Genomic DNA, 17,609 nt, shown 5'->3' with positions numbered 1-17,609 from the left:
TCACCAACAAATGTGCAAAAAATGTGGTAGTTTAAGTAGACCTTAAAAAGGACGCTTGTTTACAGTATGAGAGCTGAAACAAGAAGGCAGAGTGTTGCCTCGTTCAACCACAGCTGGGAGCGTGCATGTTGTGGGACTCAGAATTTTCATTGCTCCACTTATGTCTGTAACTGACCATGGAAATGCCACAAGTATTGGCTTCGAGGAGTCCCTGGGTTGTGCAAATAGTTAATGCACTCAAGCTACTGACCGAAAGTTTGGAGGTTAGGTTAGAGTCAACCCAGAGCTGCTACAGAAGAAAGGCATAGTGATCTACTCCTGAAAAATCAGCCATCGGAAACCCTGTAGAGCACAGTTCGAACGCACACATGGGATCATCACAAGTCAGAATCCACTGGACTGCAACTGGTTTTTCTGGTTTAATTGATTTGGGGGGTTATGAATAAATTTTAGCAAGCAAGAGAATTCATAATTACAGAATCTGAACAATGAGGATCAACCGTGTTTGATGCTCTTGCTGAGTCCCTGAGGCCCTAGGTGATCTTCCCACTGAAAGTATGAAGTCTGCATGTTCCCTCCTAGAAATAAGATGCGTGCAGTAGGGAACAGGATTGCTATACAGCTGCCAGGCAGTCCTAGATGCCTTAGTAAAAACCTAAAATGGCGTGAAAATTCCTCAGCACTGTAATCAAAGCAGAAAGCTGAAGGATCACTAATGCAGACCGCCTTCATGTTCCTGTGGCATTGACTTTTAAAAAGCCCTGCTCTCCTGCCTTCCCTTTTGGATTATTGCCCTCCCTTCGAGCCTGTTTTCTGTGCAGGTCTGATCTCGTCTTGGCCTCCCATTCCTTTCGGTATCCTCTCACTATCCCGACTTTCTGCCTGGAATTTTCCAGCTTCCGTAGCTTCTCCCTTGAGGTGCTTATGTAACTGTTTACTTTGGTGACTTATTCCGTTAGTTACTGTCTGCACAAGAAGATTTTCCTAATCTTCTTTACTTCCTAGGGCTCTGAACCCACTTTTTGGATCCTATTGCTTTATAATTTATGTTAATCGTATTTTACATTTTAGTATTCCTACCTTCTTACCTGCCTTTCTTCTGAGAATTTATAGTAAATAAGAATGCCATTTGTCCTCAGGAAAGTGGGTTGATCTCTCCACCTTAACTTTACTAACTCAAAAATGAACAAGGTGGGCTTCAGGACCTTTAAATTGCCTTCTAGCTCGGAGGCCAAGTGGTTGGGGTTGGTAAAATTATCTCGGGTTTGAACAGACATTGTATAAGCACTCAAAAAACATGAAATTCAGTAAATTCCTTCCTTTGTCATTCTTTCATAATTGGGCATGTGTAGTGTTTTTAATGTGATTTAACGTGATATTCATCGAGCCAAAAAAAGTGTTGCCACCGAGTCGATCCTGACTCATGGAGACCATCCAGTGTTCTCAAATTCAAGGGTTTCTTACTTTACCTAGTTACATTTTTCTCTTTTCATTTATTTTGGGACATTTTGTTTTTCCTTCTTCACATTCTGGGCTGAATATTCCTGGTTTCCATATAGATTATTCCTCCCAGAACCAGGCTGAAAAAGTTGTTTTTGCAGGATCCCAACAGACACCAAATGATCTATGAAACTCTAAAGGCGTGTAATTCATTATCTCAGCTCACCTTAGGCCAGTGGTCCTTGAAATGGGACCTGCCAGTGTCAGGATGTGTGCAAGACATTGTACAAATGCAGGAAGAAATATTCATAACCTCTTTTACAATTATTTTTAAAATTGCATCATTTAAAATGACCTACATTGATATGTTTTATAATGTATGTATTGATGTATAGTAAAGAGACTAGTCTATTGACATATACAGTACGTTTGCTTGAAAATTTCTTACTGTTTGGGAGATATGATTGAAAAGCTTGGAGGCAAAACATTTGCCTTAGAAAATGCTTAATCTCATATTAATATAAATCTAATACCCAGATAAATCTAATATAATCTCTAATTAATATAGAGTTTAATGACTCTTATTGTTAGCTGCCGTTGAAGTGGCCCCTGACTCATGACATGGACAACAGAACGAAACTGACCATGCCATCCCCAGGATCAGTTGCGGATCATTGTGATCCATAGGGTTTCATTGGCTGATTTTCAGAAGTAGATCACCAGGCCTTTCTTCCTAATCTGTCTTAGTCTGGAAGCTCTGCTGAAACCTGTTCAGCATCATAGCAACATGGTGGCTGTGAATGAGGTGTCTTGGCCTGGAATCGAATGTTAGTTCCCCACATGTAAGGTGAGAATTCTACCACTGAACCACTGCAGCCTCAATGACTCTTAGGCTTAGTAAACCTGTTATTGACTATTGTTGTTGTTAGGTGCTGTTGAATTGGTTCCGACTCATAGTGACCCCGTGTACAACAGAATGAAACACTGCCTAGTCCTGCACCATTCTCACAATTGTTATTCTTGAGCCCATTGTTGCAGCCACTGTGTCAGCCCATGTCATCGAGGGTCTTCCTCTTTTTCACCGACTATTTTACCAAACATGATGTCCTTCTGCAGGGACCGATCTGTCCTGATAACATGTCCAAAGTATGTGAGACTTAGTCTCGCCCTCCCTGCTTCTATGGAACATTCTTGCTGTACTTCTTCCAAGACAGATTTGTTCATTCTCCTGGCAGTCCATGGTATATTCAACATTCTTCATCAGCACCACAATTCAAAGGTATCAATTCTTTTTCGGTCTTCCTTATTCATCGTCCAGCTTTCCCATGCCTGTGAGGTGATTGAGAACACCATGGCTTGGGACAGGCGCACCTCAGTTTTCAAGGTGACGTCTCTTCTTTTTAACACTTGAAAGAGGTCTTTTGCATCAGATTTGCCAAATGCCATGCATCGTTTGATTTCTTGACTGCTGCTTCCATTGGTATTGACTGTGGATCCAAGTAAAATAAAATCCTTTACAACTTCAACCTTTTCTCCATTTATCATGTTGTTGCTTATTGGTCCAGTTGTGAGGATTTTTGTTTTCTTTATGTTGAGGTATAATCTGCGCTGAAAGTTGTGGTCTTTGATCTTCATCAGTAAGTGCTTCAAGTCCTCTTCACTTTCAGCATGCAAGGTTGTGTCATCTGCATAACGGAGGTTAATGAGTCTTCCTCCAATCCTGGTACCCTGTTCTTCACGTAGTCCCCCTTCTCGTATTATTTGCTCAGCGTACAGATTAAGTATGGTGAAAGGATGCAACACTGATTCACACTTTTCCTGCCTTTAAACCAGGCAGTATCCCCTTGTTCTGTTGGAATTTCTGCCTCTTGATCTATGTACAGGTTCCTGATGAGCACAATTAAGTGTTCTGGAATTCCCATCCTTTGCAATGCTATCCATAATTTGTTATGATCCTCACAGTCGAATGCCTTTGCATAGTCAATAAAACACAGGTAAACATCTTACTGGTATTCTCTGCTTTCAGCCAGGGTCCATCTGACATCAGCAATGATATCCCTGGTTCCACATCCTCTTCTGAATCTGGCTTGAATTTCTGGCAGTCCCCTGACAACATACTGCTGCAGCCACTTTTGAATGATCTTCAGCAAAATTTTACTTGCATGTGATGTTAATGATATTGTTTGATAATTTCCACATTCAATTGGATCACCCTTCTTGGGAATAGGCAAAAATACGGATTTCTTCCAGTCAGTTGGCCAGGTAGCTGTCTCCCAGATCTTGGCATAGGTGAGTGAGCACTTCCAGGGCTGCATCTGTTTGTTGAAACATCTCAGTTGGTATTCCATCAATTCCTGGAGCCTTGTTTTTTGCCAGTGCCTACATGCAGCTTGAACTTCTTCCTTTAGTATCATTGGTTCCTGATCATATGCTACCTCCTGAAATGCTTGGACATCGACCAATTTTTTGGTGTAGTGACTCTGTGTATCCCTTCCATCTTCTTTTGATGCTTCCTGCATCATTTAATATTTTCCCTGTAGAATTCTTCAATATTGCAACTTGAGGCTTACATTTTTTCTTCAGTTCTTTCAGCTTGAGAAATGCTGAGAGTGTAATTTCCTTTTGGTTTTCTATCTCCAGGTCTTTGTACATGTCATTATAATACTTCAGTTTGCTCCTTCATATGTAAAAATCATTGGGCTCTTAAATTTGTCAGGGTTCCTTGGTTATAAGCAATGGAAACTAACTCTGACCAATTTAGGCGAGGATACTGAAAAGGACATTGGCTGGCTTGCATAATCAAGGAAGAAAGCGGGCAATTTGGCTCTCTCAGAACAGAGCTATGACAGCCCTTGATCTCAGGAGAAGCATCTCCTGAACTAACCTGTAGCCCCTGCCATTGGTTGACTCAACTCTAGTTACCCTCTCTCCCTGAGTGTCTCTACGCAATATTTACATTTCCAAGAAAGAGAACCTGAATGGTCTACGTTGGGTCACGTGTTCAGCACTTTACATGTATTTCCTCTTTTCCTCTGTTGTGGAAAGTGAAGGGAACGTCCTTTCCATCTATCCATGTCTATAAGTTCAGACACCAAAACAGGACTACTTGCTGAAAAATGCCAATGCTAGTGACATACCAAAAAAAAGAAAGTGTCAAATGATTAATTTCAAATGTCACATTCTGGCCTGGAATAAAACTTTTGATTTTGTACTTGGTTGAAGTTTTTTTCTTCCCTTTACATTTTGGTTAAATGACATTTGAATTCTTATGCTATCTATGACATTGAAAAAAAAAATCCACCAATGGTCAGATATAATTTAATTATTTTTCCATAAATAATTGGAAATCCTTAGAATAAGTTAATCTTATTTTTAATTTTCTTTTAAAGCCCAATTACTTTTCTCATGTATATAAACAAATTATAACCCTCTGATACTATCACAAAATCTCAGCTTAATCATGTATGCCTTTAATTCATAGGAAGACAAGATAAAATGTTTACATTTAAACTTAATTTTTCTGAAAAGTAGAATAGTTAGGGTAGAGGTAGGGCATATATATTTGAGAAAAGTGATATCAAGTGATTCCTTCGTATATTTTTTAGAAAATATTTAAGGCACAGTTTTCAAGCATAGATTAGATAATCATCTTTGGATTTGAAAAATGATTCAGTGAGTTTTTTTTTATTCTTGTCAAATAATGAATGTTTTTAAAGGTCAGAATTTGAAGGGCGTAGGTTAAGATTCTGTTTAGGATAGAATTTATGCATAGGTAGAGTAGATCACTGAGGGATACAATTAAAGTGGCACCAAAAGATACTGTCCACCCCTCTGCCTAAATATATTTCCACCAGTGAAATACCCATGTGATAAAATCAGGACTTTGAATTTCATGATAAAAGTCAAATGCCATCTTGGAAGAAGCAAATATATCCCATTTTAAATCTCGACTAGTGCTTTTGGTCTACTTGGTTTATAAGGTCAGCAGCCAGAACCTAAAAGAAATGTGATACCTGGGAGGTACCCTCTGTGGCAGGGAAGTCAGGGAATGAAAGCCCATGATTTGGTTGTAACCCACTGAGGACAGAGTAGGTCAAGGCTAGGAGCTCTGCACAACCAGAGGGAGCCAGGCCCCTGCTGCATGAGGAACAGTGGTGTATAAAGTGAGAAAGGAGACCATGCTTCAGATTCTCTTCAGGGTCAGTGACGGTTGTGTCTAATCGGGTGAAATTAATGGGATGACATGACTGAAATATTTGGTCATACTTTAATCATAACCCCTCTGTCCATAATCTTCCTAAAGGAAGAGAACTAATTCTATTATTAGACCTGGTTTAAATAAACCAAAACATCAAACCAGTTGACCTCGAGTTGATTCTGACTCATGGATACCCCACGTATGTCATGGTAGAACTGTGTTTCATAGGGTTTTCCTTGGTTGGTTTTATGGAAGTAGATCATCAGGCATTTATGGTGTAAATGTTACTGTTGTTGGGTGTCATTGAGTTGATTCCTAATCACAGAGACCACACGTGACAGAGTAGAACTGCTCCACAGGGCGTAGTGGTTAAGTGCTACGGCTGCTAACCAAAGGGTCAGCAGTTTGAATCCACCAGGTGCTCCTTGGAAACTCTATGGGGCAATTCTACTCAGTCCTATAGGGTCGCTATGAATCGGAATCAACTCAATGGCACTGGGTTGGTGTTGTTTGTTGCTGAACCTTTATAGCAACAGAATGCCAGGTCTTTCTCTTGTGGAGCCTCTGGGTAGGTTCGAACTGCCAACCTTTCAGTTAGCAATTGAGCACTTTATTGGTGTAAATAGATATAATTAACTGAAAACTTTCAGTCAGATGTGATTTGTCCAAGGTTGATAGATGGAAATCATTTTATTCACTTTCACAAGTCACCTACTATGTACATGACACTATATAAAACATTCTCAAACTCACTGGAATTTGTTACTAGGGTGAGTGGGGTACATGCCATTCAGATAACAATTGCATGCCAAAATATGTAATAGAGAAAAATAGTTGAAAATTCAGAAGATCAAAGGAAACAAAAGCCAACATGATCAGGAAAAGGTCATAAGTCAGCATGGTGGAACTAAGACTCTAAGTGGGGCTTTGTTAATGGATAGGATTTGGAGAGAAAAAAAATAGGAGGACCATTCTCTACTAATTTGACTATGCAGATAATCCGGATTTAAAATTCTTTAATGCCAAATTGAAGTGTGGTGGCAGCTTTGAGGGAATTTTAATATTTAATTTTATTTAAAATTAATTTTGATATTAATTTGTGAGAAATTGCAATTGGAATATCTTAACATGAGTGATCAATGCAAGAAGTTAAATCTCGTCTCTTCTTTTCAGGTGTGTCTGCCCAGCTCACCAGCACCTGGCACCATCGGAATACGTCTGTAGGAACACCATTTTGGATGGCTCCTGAGGTTAGACAGGGAGTTTTTATTTTTTTAATAATTTACTGAGGAGAAAGTCACATAACATAAAGTTAACCGTTTTGAAGTGTACAATTCAGTGATGTTTAGCTCATTCATGGTATTGGGCAACCACCACCTCTATCTAGTTCTAAAACATTTCCATCATTCCACAGTACAACCTCTTACACATTAAGCAGTTTCTCCCATCCCCCCAGACCCTGGCAACCACCAAGTTGCATTCTGTCTCTACGGATTCTGGACATTTCATATAAATGGAATCATACAGTATGTGGCTTCTGGCACTTAGCATAATGTTTAAGAGGTTCATCCACATTGTGGCATTTATCAGTATTTCATTCCTTTTTATGACTGAATAATATTCCATTTTATGTATAAATCACAATCCATTCATGCATTGATGGACATTTGGGCTGTTTCTACCAGTTGCCTGTTGTGAGTGGGCAACTGGCAGAATACACATGTACTTAGTTGAGCACCTATTTAAAGTTATTTCACTTATATACATATTAGTGGAATTTCTGGGTCATACGGTAATCCTATGTTTAACTTCTTGAAAAAACTTTTTGAGGAACCACCAAAATGTTTTCCACAGCAGCTGAACCATTTTACATTCCCACCAGCACTGCACTTGGGTTCCAGTTTCCCCACATCCAACAATTGTTATTTTCTGTTTTATCATAGCCATCGTAGTGGATGTGAAGTTGTAACTTATTATGGTTTTGGTTTGTAGGTCTTTAACGAATAATGAATTAAACATCTTTTTATGTGCTTGTTGGACATTTATATATCCTCTTTGAAGAAATGTCTATTCAAGTCCTTTGCCAATTTTTTAATTTGTATTTTTGTTGCTAAGTATTAAGAGTTGTTTGTATTTTCTTGACATGAGACCCTTATCAGGTACATGATACACAAATATCTTCTCCCATTCTGTGGACTATCTTTTCACTTTCTTTATAATGTTCTTTGATGCATAGAAGTTTTAATTTTGATAAAGTCCATTTTATATATATTTTTTTTTTCTTTTGTTGCTCATGCTTTTGGTGTCATGTTTAAGAATCCTTGCCAAATCCAAGGCCGTAAAGATTTATCCCTATGTTTTCTTCTAGGAGTTTTATGCTTTTAGCTCTTATATTTAAGTCATTGATCCATTTTGAGTTGTTTTTGTATATAGTATGAGGTGGGGATCTAACTTCGTTCTTTTTCCATGTGGAAATCCAGTTGTCCCAGACCTATTCATTGAAGAGACTATTCTTTCCTCATTGAGTGGTTTTGTTAGCCTTGTTGAAAATTAATTGATCATAGATGTATGAATTTATTTCTAGACTCTCAATTCTATTCCATCGGTCTTTATGTCTGTCCTTACGCCAGTACCAGATGGTTTTGACTACTATAACTTTGTAGTAAGTTTTGAAATGAGGTAATGTAAGCCCACCAATTTTGTTCTTCTTTTTCAAGTTTGTTTTGGCTATTAGGCGCCCTTTATAATTCCATATGAATTTGAATACCACCTTTTCCATTTCTGTGAAAAAAGCTGTTGGAATTTTTAATAGGGATTGCATTGAACCTGTAGATTGCATTGGGAGATACTGACATCTTAACCCTGTTATGTCTTCCAATCCATAAACACAAGATATATTTGCATTTATTTAGGTCTTTTCAAATTTCATTCAGCAGTGTTTTGTAGTTATCAGTGTATAAGTCTTTTACCTCCGTGGTTAAGTTTATTCTTTTGAATGCCATTTTAAGTGGAATGTTTTCTTTATTTCCTTTTCAGATTGCTTATTGCTGGTGTATAGAAGCACAACTGATTTTTCTGTGTTGATCTTGTACACTACAACTTTGCCGAATTCATTTATTAGCTCTAGTAGTTTCTTGTGGATTCCTTGAGATTCTGTCTATATAAGATCATGTCATAAGCAATAGAGATCGTTTCACCTCTTCCCCTGATTTGGATGCCTTTCATTTATTTTTCTTGCATAATTGCTCTGGCTAGGACTTTCAGTATTATGTTGAATAGCAGTGGTGAGAGCTGGCATCCTTGTCTTGTTTCTGATGTAGAGGGAAAGCTTTTAGTCTTTCTTCATTGAGTGAGATGTTAGCTATGGGTTTTTCATAAATGCTTTTTAGCATGTTAGGGAAATTCCCTTCTATTTCTGGTTTTTGGAGAGTTTTTTTAAATCATGAAAGAGTGTTAAATTTTGTCACATGCTTTTTCTGCATCAATTGAGATTGCCATGTGTTTTTTTCACTTCCTTCTGTAATATATATAACATTGACAGATTTGCATATGTTGAACCACCTCAGATAGAGTGTCGAGAGAGAAAAATGTAAAATTTGATCCTTTTTGACTTTCCTTTACATGCTTACTCTGTCTCTATATGTGTTTTGGGATCTACGAGAAGAAAATGTCAGATCTGTTATTATGAGATTTTTGTGCATGTGTGAGGAGTAACAAAGGCTGTGTTCAATAAATAGGCTATGAATGAATTTATGAATAAATGAAAGACTGAATGAGTGAATCACATGAGGTAAAGAGAAACTATTTGCATTCTTAATTTTTCATTAAATTTACTTTTCATTATTTAGCATGTATCTGTGTTAATGGTATAGTCTGTTTTTAAATTAGAAATATGAGATTCCCTTAACCTTCAGGTTCATTAAGCTGTATGGCAGGTTCCCATATTGAGTCAGTAGGCATGGGGGCTATGTTCAGCTTTAGTGAAGTCTTTTCACCACTACCTTTGGGAAGTTATAGATAAATAAGGAAAAATTTTTCTAGAGTCACAGCTTCTCTCTCCATAGTCACTATTAATGCCTTTAATCTTTTTAATTATGTTTATTAGTACAGAACATTTATTTTTGAAAATGCTGTTTGCAACCTTTGGGAAAAGGTCTGCTATTTATCTGCAATTTTCTAGGGAGTGAAGGAAGAAGGAGTAAATCAAGTACAATATTAGTATTACAAACTCACAGAATTAAATTTGAGGATTAAATCTTGATGTACTGTTTCCGTTTGAATACTAATGCAATTACTGCTTATACAAAAAGTTAAAATGTAAACTTCATATGAATCATAAAGCGAGAATAAATTATCTTAAATAATGTTTTTAAAAATCCCGTGGATTAAAAACCTTTTAACAGGGAGGACATCTTAGAATAAAAATAGAAATTATAGTCATATACCAACGATATTTAATAAGGGAATCTCAAACAAGTTTCTTTAAAATTTATTCTTGTCTATTGCTTGTCTTCTAAAAGCTTATCAAAAATGTTCATAAATGAGAAATTAATAAAAATGTATTTATAGTTCCAAACTTTTGCATTTGCTTTGCATATATTAATAAAAATATATAAATGCTATAGATTCCAGCTTTATATTTGCATGTATTAATTTGCAGTAACAGAAAACCATTATTATATCTTTTAAGTTTTCCATTTAGTAAAAGCAATTTTGATTAGTGGATCTTGGAAACACTTTAATCTATGAATAAAGGGAAATATTTTTCTCTAAGATTGCCAGAGTGTTAAATGAGTTAATAATTAAAATTGACATTCCTTCATATATAATTACCAGTCATTTTTCAGATAAGTCATTATTTATTATTAATAAATCTACTGTAGCACAAATAGGGTTTGAAAGTGCTTTGCTGTTTAGCAAAATGATGGATATTATATAAGAGAAAAAAGATTCACTGAAGTCTTTTCAAGCTGTCATGTAAATATTTGTTCTAGATTTTCTCCATGCTACATTCATCTCTTGTAATAAGCGTTTTCCAACCTGTGAATGGTAAGCAAAATTTCAGTAAACTTCCAACATCTATGATTGTTGAAGAAAAGTATATTTTGAATAACCAGCTATCTAGTTAATGAAGAGATAGTTAATATACCATCTCTACGTTATTAATGAAAATTTTCTGAAAATGAGAAAGCAGTAAGGTAAAAAATATATACTTGCCATAATTCAAGGCCTTAGAGGCAAGCTTCTCCAAATCAATTATCAGTTGAAAAATGAAATTCTTTATTTGGAAAATTTTTAATTTGATTCTAGATCAAAGGTAGTTTATGTTGGTTACATAAAGCCATCCTTCCTGAACTGGAGTTCATCTGTGCCAGGATGAAGAGGACAAGAGATAGTGACTGTGGTAGGTGACCGTACAGTTTATCATACAAACCAGGACACTAGAGAATGAAAACCAAACCTGTTGGCCTTTGAGTCTATTCCGACTCATAGCGACCCTACAGGACAGAGTAGAACTGCCCCATAGGCTTTCCAGGAAGTGGCTGGTGGATTGGAACTACAGACCTTTCGGTTAGCAGCCCAGCTCTTAATCACTGTGCCACTAGGGCTTCTGGAGAGTGAAAGGGGATGGTATTTATCTATAGTGACACTAGGACAGCTGGCCCAGTGGTTAAGAGCTCGACTTCTAACCAAAAGGACCGCAGTTCAAATCCACCAACTGCTTTTGGAAACCCTATGGGGCAGTTCTCCTCTGTCCTGTAGGGTTGCTATGAGTTGGAATTGGCTGGACAGCAACGGGTTTGCTTTTTTGTTTTTGGTTTTTTTCTAGGACAACTAGTGTCCTAGGCAGAGACACAAATTCACCCTTGTCTCTGGGTATGTATTCCTGGACTACATGTATGAAGCCATAAAAATGATGCATTATCCTGAAGCAATAATTTTAACAAGGAAAAAAAATGGTGTGGCAAAAAACCTTATTTTTATACTGAGGCAGACAAAGATATACAACAGAATAGAAAATTAATATGATTTTATTTTTAAGTTTTATTGAGTTATAAACCAAAAAGACCAAACCCGTTGCCGTTGAGTCGATTCCGACTCATAGCGGCCCTATAGGACATTATTGAGATGTAACATTATTGAGATATATGTACCATAAAATTCACTCATTTAAAGTGTACAATCTAATGATTTTCAGTACATATACACAGAGTTATACAGCCATAACCACAATCTAATTTTAAAACATTTTTTGTTCTCTCTAAAAGAAACCCTGTACCCATTGGCAGTCACTCCTCATTCTACCTAAATCTCCCCCTACACTGAAACCAAACCCTTTGCTGTTGAGTGGATTTCAACTCACAGCAACCCAGTAGGATGGAGTAGAACCGCCCCATAGGGCTTCCAAGGCTGGAATCTTTATGGAAGCCGACTGCCACATCTTTCACCTACAGAACAGCTGGTGGGCTTGAACCACTAACTTTTTGGTTAGAAGCGTAGTGCTTAACCGCTGTGCCACCAGGGCTCCTTCACCCACACTAACCCAACCCGTTGCCGTGGAATGGGTTCCGACTAATAGCAACCCTATAGGACAAAGTAGAACTGCCCCACAGGGTTCCCAAGGAGTGGCTGGTGGATCCAAACTGCCACCCCCCCACACCAGGAAACCACTAATCTACTTTTTGTCTGTATAGGTTTGCCTATTGTGGTCATTTTATGTAAATGGAATCATACAATATGTGATCACTTGTGACTGGCTTCTTTGACTCAGCGTAATGTTTTCAAAGTTCATCCATGTGGTCCCATGTATCAGCACTTTATTCCTTTTTAAGATGAATAATATTGCATTATATGGATAGACCTCATTTTATTTATCCATTCATCAGTTGATAGACATATGAGTTGTTTTTACTTTCTGGCTATTATGAATAATTTGTTGTTGTTAGTTGCCATCCAGTCGTTTCTGACTCATGACGACACCATGTGTGCAGAGTAGAACTGTTTCATAGGATTTTCAGTGACTATTCATCACATAAACTTTTAATATAAAACTTGAGACTCTTATGCTTGCTCTGGGTACTTTATCACATAAACTTTTAATATAAAACTTGAGACTCTTATGCTTGCTCTGGGTACTTTACATTATATCTCTGATTCCAGAAAAAGTGTTCTCTCTCCTGTGACATTAAAAATATTTTGGTAGGAAACACTGACGGGAAGCACCATATAAGATGATACTTCCAACATACCAATTCCAAGTTGGGAGAATATGTTCTATCTCTATCTGTCTGTCTGTCTGCTTGCCTGCCTGCCTGCCTGTCGGTCTGTCTATTATCTATCTATCCGTCCATCCATCCGTCCATCCGTCCATCCGTCCACCCGTCTAATCTGTCCATCTAATCTATCCATCTATCTATCCATCTATCTATCCATCTATCTAATCTATCCATCTGTCTGTCCATCTGTCTGTCCATCTCTATCTATATCTATCTATCTGTCTATCTGTCTGTCTGTCTATCTGTCTATCTGTCTATCATCTATCTATCTATCATCTGTCTATCTAATCTATCATCTATGTGTAGTTGTATATCTATTTATATGCATATAAATATATATATATGGAATCCCTGGTGGTGTAGTGGTTAAGTGCTACAGCTGCTTACCAAGAGGCTGGCAGTTCGAATCTACCAGGTGCTCCTTGGAAACTCCATAGGGCGGTTCTACTCAGACCTATAAGGTCGCTATGAGTCGGAATTGACTGGACGGCGGTGGGTTTGGGTTTATATATATATATAATTTGTTTATGTATTTACTTATTATTGGCCTTTGGGTGCCTAGAATTAGTTTGGTTCATGGCCTTCTTGCTTGTTTATATGCCCAGGAACTTGCTACACAACCCAGAACTAGAAAGTTTCCAATACTTATGTCTACCTCTGTGCTCTTCCTCTATCCCATCTTCTTGCTTCATGCCTAGAGGTGACTCTTTATCCTTTCATGTTTATCCTTGCCTTCCTTTTATTTTTCAATCACACTCGTGTGCTTATGCTTAAACTGTATGACACCATTGCTATTGGTGTGAGGTATGAAAAATGATTTATTCATGGATAAAAAAAAATTCATGGATTATATATGTGTAAATGTTACCAAATAACTCTAGTGTGCTAACACAGTGATTTTTTTAATGTGTTAACACTGATGTTATTTGGAGTGAGAAAGATGAAATACTGTTTCAGACAGGGCCTTTGACTCCTTTTATCTTATGTATTATTTCTCAGTACTATAGTTAAATCATGAGACTGTAATCCACCATCGTTTCCAAAATTGTATTTTATTTTCTTGGTGGGTTAACATTCACAAAATGTAAAATTAAAAAAATGTAAATGGTTTTTAAAATGTGAAATTGAATTTTCTTTGTGCGGTCACTGATTTTGAAATTAGCATTTCAGTCCATCTGTATTTATATTTATACATTTAGAAGCAGATTGTGAAGTAACTATGTAATAATTGTTTTATGTAATACTATTTTATAATATTGCAAAAAAGAACCTCCCCCCCTTTTGTCTCTCAATTACATCCTTTGAGTCACGGCATTTTTTAAAAAATTGATTGCAGTTTTACAGTTTATGGAGGCCCCAGATGAACTGTTGGTAAATCCTTATTTTTATTGAGTTTACTTTGTTTTTGTTTTTTTTATAATTTTTATTGTGGTTTAAGTGAAAGTTTACAAGTCAGTCTCTCACACAAAAACCCGTATACACCTTGCTACACACTCCCGATTACTCTCTCCCTAATGAGACAGCCCACTCCCTCCCTCCACTCTCTCTTTTCGTGTCCATTTCACCAGCTTCTAACCCCCTCCACCCTCTCATCTCCCCTCCAGGCAGGAGATGCCAACATAGTCTCAAGTGTCCAGCTGATCCAAGAAGCTCACTCCTCACCTGAGTTTACTTTGTTTTATTAGGGATTTGAACTTGTTTTGCATTCCTCCAAACTTGTCTGATTCCTCCCTTGGGTACCCTTGACTTTTATTTGCCAGAAAAGATCAAAGCCATTTAACTAGGCTGCCTTCAACCTATTCTTCTTTACCTCCTGCACTTTTAATTCTTTAAAGATATATTCTTTATCCTTGCCAAGGTGGAACATCTCCGTTCACTCATCAAATGTTTATTGAGTGACAACCATTGTACAGTCTTTAACTATGCATTTGAGCCCAATCCTTTCCATTTGGGACACTGTTTCTGCTCCGTTTCTGTTTTTGCATTTCCCAAATCTTTTCCATGGGCTTTTCCCCTTATATTTGCAATCCTGCTGAGAAAGTCTCTGTTCTCAAAGTAGTAATACTAATAATGATTTGATCTTTTATTCTCCCAAGTTACTGTCTTATAGCTACCAGACTTCACCATTTTAAACAGATACACATTTTTAAAATAATTTTTATTGTGCTTTAAGTGAAAGTTTACAAATCAAGTCAGTCTCTCTCACAAAAACTTACATACACCTTACTACATAGTCCCAATTACTCTCCCCGTAATGAGACAGCCCACTATCTCCCTCTACTCTCTCTTTTCATGTCCATTTTGTCAGCTTCTAAGCCCCTCTACCCTCTCATCTCCCCTCCAGGCAGGAGATGCCAACATAGTCTTAAGTGTCCACCTGATCCAAGAAGCTCACTCCTCACCAGCATCCCTCTCCAACCCATTGTCCAGTCCAATCCATGTCTGAAGAGTTGGCTTTGGGAATGGTTCCTGTCCTGGGGCAACAGAACGTCTAGGGGCCATGACCACCAGGGTCCTTCTAGTCTCAGTCAGACCATTAAGTCTTTTTATGAAAATTTGGGGTCTGCATCCTACTGCTCTCCTACTCCCTCAGGGGTTCTCTGTTGTAAACACATACACATTTTTCTAGACATTTTGCATGTTCTTATGGAAGTCAAGAACTTTGCTTCCCCCTCCCCCCATTTTCTCCCACCAGGTCATTGCATGTGAACAGCAATTGGATACCACGTATGATGCCAGATGTGACACGTGGTCCCTGGGTATCACGGCCATTGAGCTGGGGGATGGCGATCCCCCACTTGCAGATCTGCATCCCATGAGAGCCCTCTTCAAAATACCGAGGTCAGTGGACTAGCATTTAGTTGATACAGTCTTTGCAGCCCAGTCTTTCTCCCTGCAGCCACTGTTCTCATCATGCTCATTGTGGAAATATTCAGAAGCATTCCTACAAAGTGGGGGCAGAGTGGCCTGGTATATCTTTCTGCTTCTTCCAAGACACTGTATTTGTTCAGTAATTTCATCTCCCTAGTCAAAGTAAAAGTCAAAGTAAAAGAGGTTTCTCTTGATAATTGGTGTGTCTTGCTCCCTTTTACTAGGATTTGATCTCAGAAAATAGGAGCTCATCCCACACCTCATCCACTTCTAAGTGAGGCAGCCAAAGCACTGGTGCACATTCAATGCAGCCATGATTTTCTTCTCTTCACTCTACCAGCCTAGTCATTTTTTACTACTTGCTAAGACTTTGTTCTGAGTTTTCAAATTAAAATATTATTTCAATGATTTTAAATAAAAATGTATTAATAAATGATTTTAAATTTGTTGATATGTTAAGTGTATCAATATAAAACAATAAACTGAGAAGAATAACCACTTTGAGCATGAAAGCACTTTACTATTTATGTAGACCATTCCCCTTTAGTAAACTTTCCTCTACTTACCCTATCACTGATTACAGGTAGTCCCCGACCTACAATGAGGTTCTGTTCTAATGACTCCATTGTTAGTTGGTTCTCACTAAGTTGAACACTTCATTTTTTTCTTTTTTTTTTTAGTTTTCATTATTATTGCCTTTTATTATCAGTATCTTTATAAATCTGATCTTTGTTTGTCTTTGGGGGTTGGCACGAGAATGATTAACCAACCCAACCCACTGCTGTCAAGTCGAATTCTGACTCTGTAGCAAAAGCAAATTATGCACTGCAATGTTGTATGTAGTCCATATTTCTAAAGACAAGATGTACAGAAAGAGAAAAAAAAGGACAGTCATAAGTGCAGTTGGTCGTGATTGAATATGTTGTAAGTTGGGGACTGTCCGTACTTTGAACTTCATGCATGTTTTGGATAGTTTCTCCTTATTTCAGAAAGCTGATGTGAGAAGACTCCTATCCACCTTGTAGGAATACATCTGAATTTGAAGACCTTCAGGATTTGGGCTGGAGAACACAGAATCATTATGTAGAAAGCCCCACAGGTCCTAAAGAAATAATGTTAATATGTTATATTCATTTTAGAATGGATCCATTTTGAATACTTAGCATGTAATTAAATTAATACGGAGCTGAAGCATTTGAACTAGGATTTAATTTTACCTTTGAATTTCTTGTCCTGTCTATAGGCTCCAAATTATAATAGCTTTGGTATTTATCATTCTTTGCATTACAGTTTCAGCCTGTAGCTCTAGTCTTACTGTCTATAAAATATGCTGTTTTGTAAGTGGGGGAACCAAGGTTACAGAAGAAAGGAAAACCTGCTTTGTACCAAGTCCAAGATATTGCATTAAATTTGAGGAAAACAGAAAAAAAAATCTGTATTTCTTAACCCCTACTGTTATTCACTATGTAAGAGGAACGCTGTACTTCTTTCACCATTTTAATTGTAGCTTCGACCCCCATCATTGGCCTAATGTTATTATTACTCTTGGTGATGATGCCAGATGGAGGAGGGATGACACCACTGATACATAGTGTACCTGTGATCAAAGCGATTCTGGAAACTGCATCGCCTTTGTTATTTCTCAATATTTCTGCCACCAGTATCTCTCTCAAATGGAATTCGAGCCTACTAGTTGAAGAAACAGTTAGAAATAAAAGTATACGAAAAGCCACCCAGCGCTAAGTGGTCTGAAATCATCAGAGCTTTGTTTTACTGCAAGCAAGCCAATAAATTTCTAACAAAGGAAATTTTCAGGAGGACAA

General features: G+C 37.5%; 1 protein-coding gene across 1 annotated transcript in view; it reads left to right on the top strand.

Annotated features, from left to right (window-relative positions):
* MYO3A (myosin IIIA) overlaps positions 1 to 15,769 on the top strand; it is a 48,223-nt gene extending 32,454 nt beyond the window's left edge. Inside the window, exons 5-6 of the mRNA XM_049885222.1 lie at positions 6,812 to 6,888; positions 15,611 to 15,769. Coding sequence (XP_049741179.1) covers positions 6,812 to 6,888; positions 15,611 to 15,769 — 236 coding nt within the window. The remainder of the gene's footprint in view (positions 1 to 6,811; positions 6,889 to 15,610) is intronic.
* The last annotated feature ends 1,840 nt before the right edge of the window (positions 15,770 to 17,609 follow it).

The sequence above is a fragment of the Elephas maximus genome, chromosome 4 (genome assembly GCF_024166365.1).
Source record: "Elephas maximus indicus isolate mEleMax1 chromosome 4, mEleMax1 primary haplotype, whole genome shotgun sequence".
Lineage (NCBI taxonomy): Eukaryota > Metazoa > Chordata > Mammalia > Proboscidea > Elephantidae > Elephas > Elephas maximus.
This window is presented reverse-complemented; position numbering and strand designations above follow the sequence as displayed.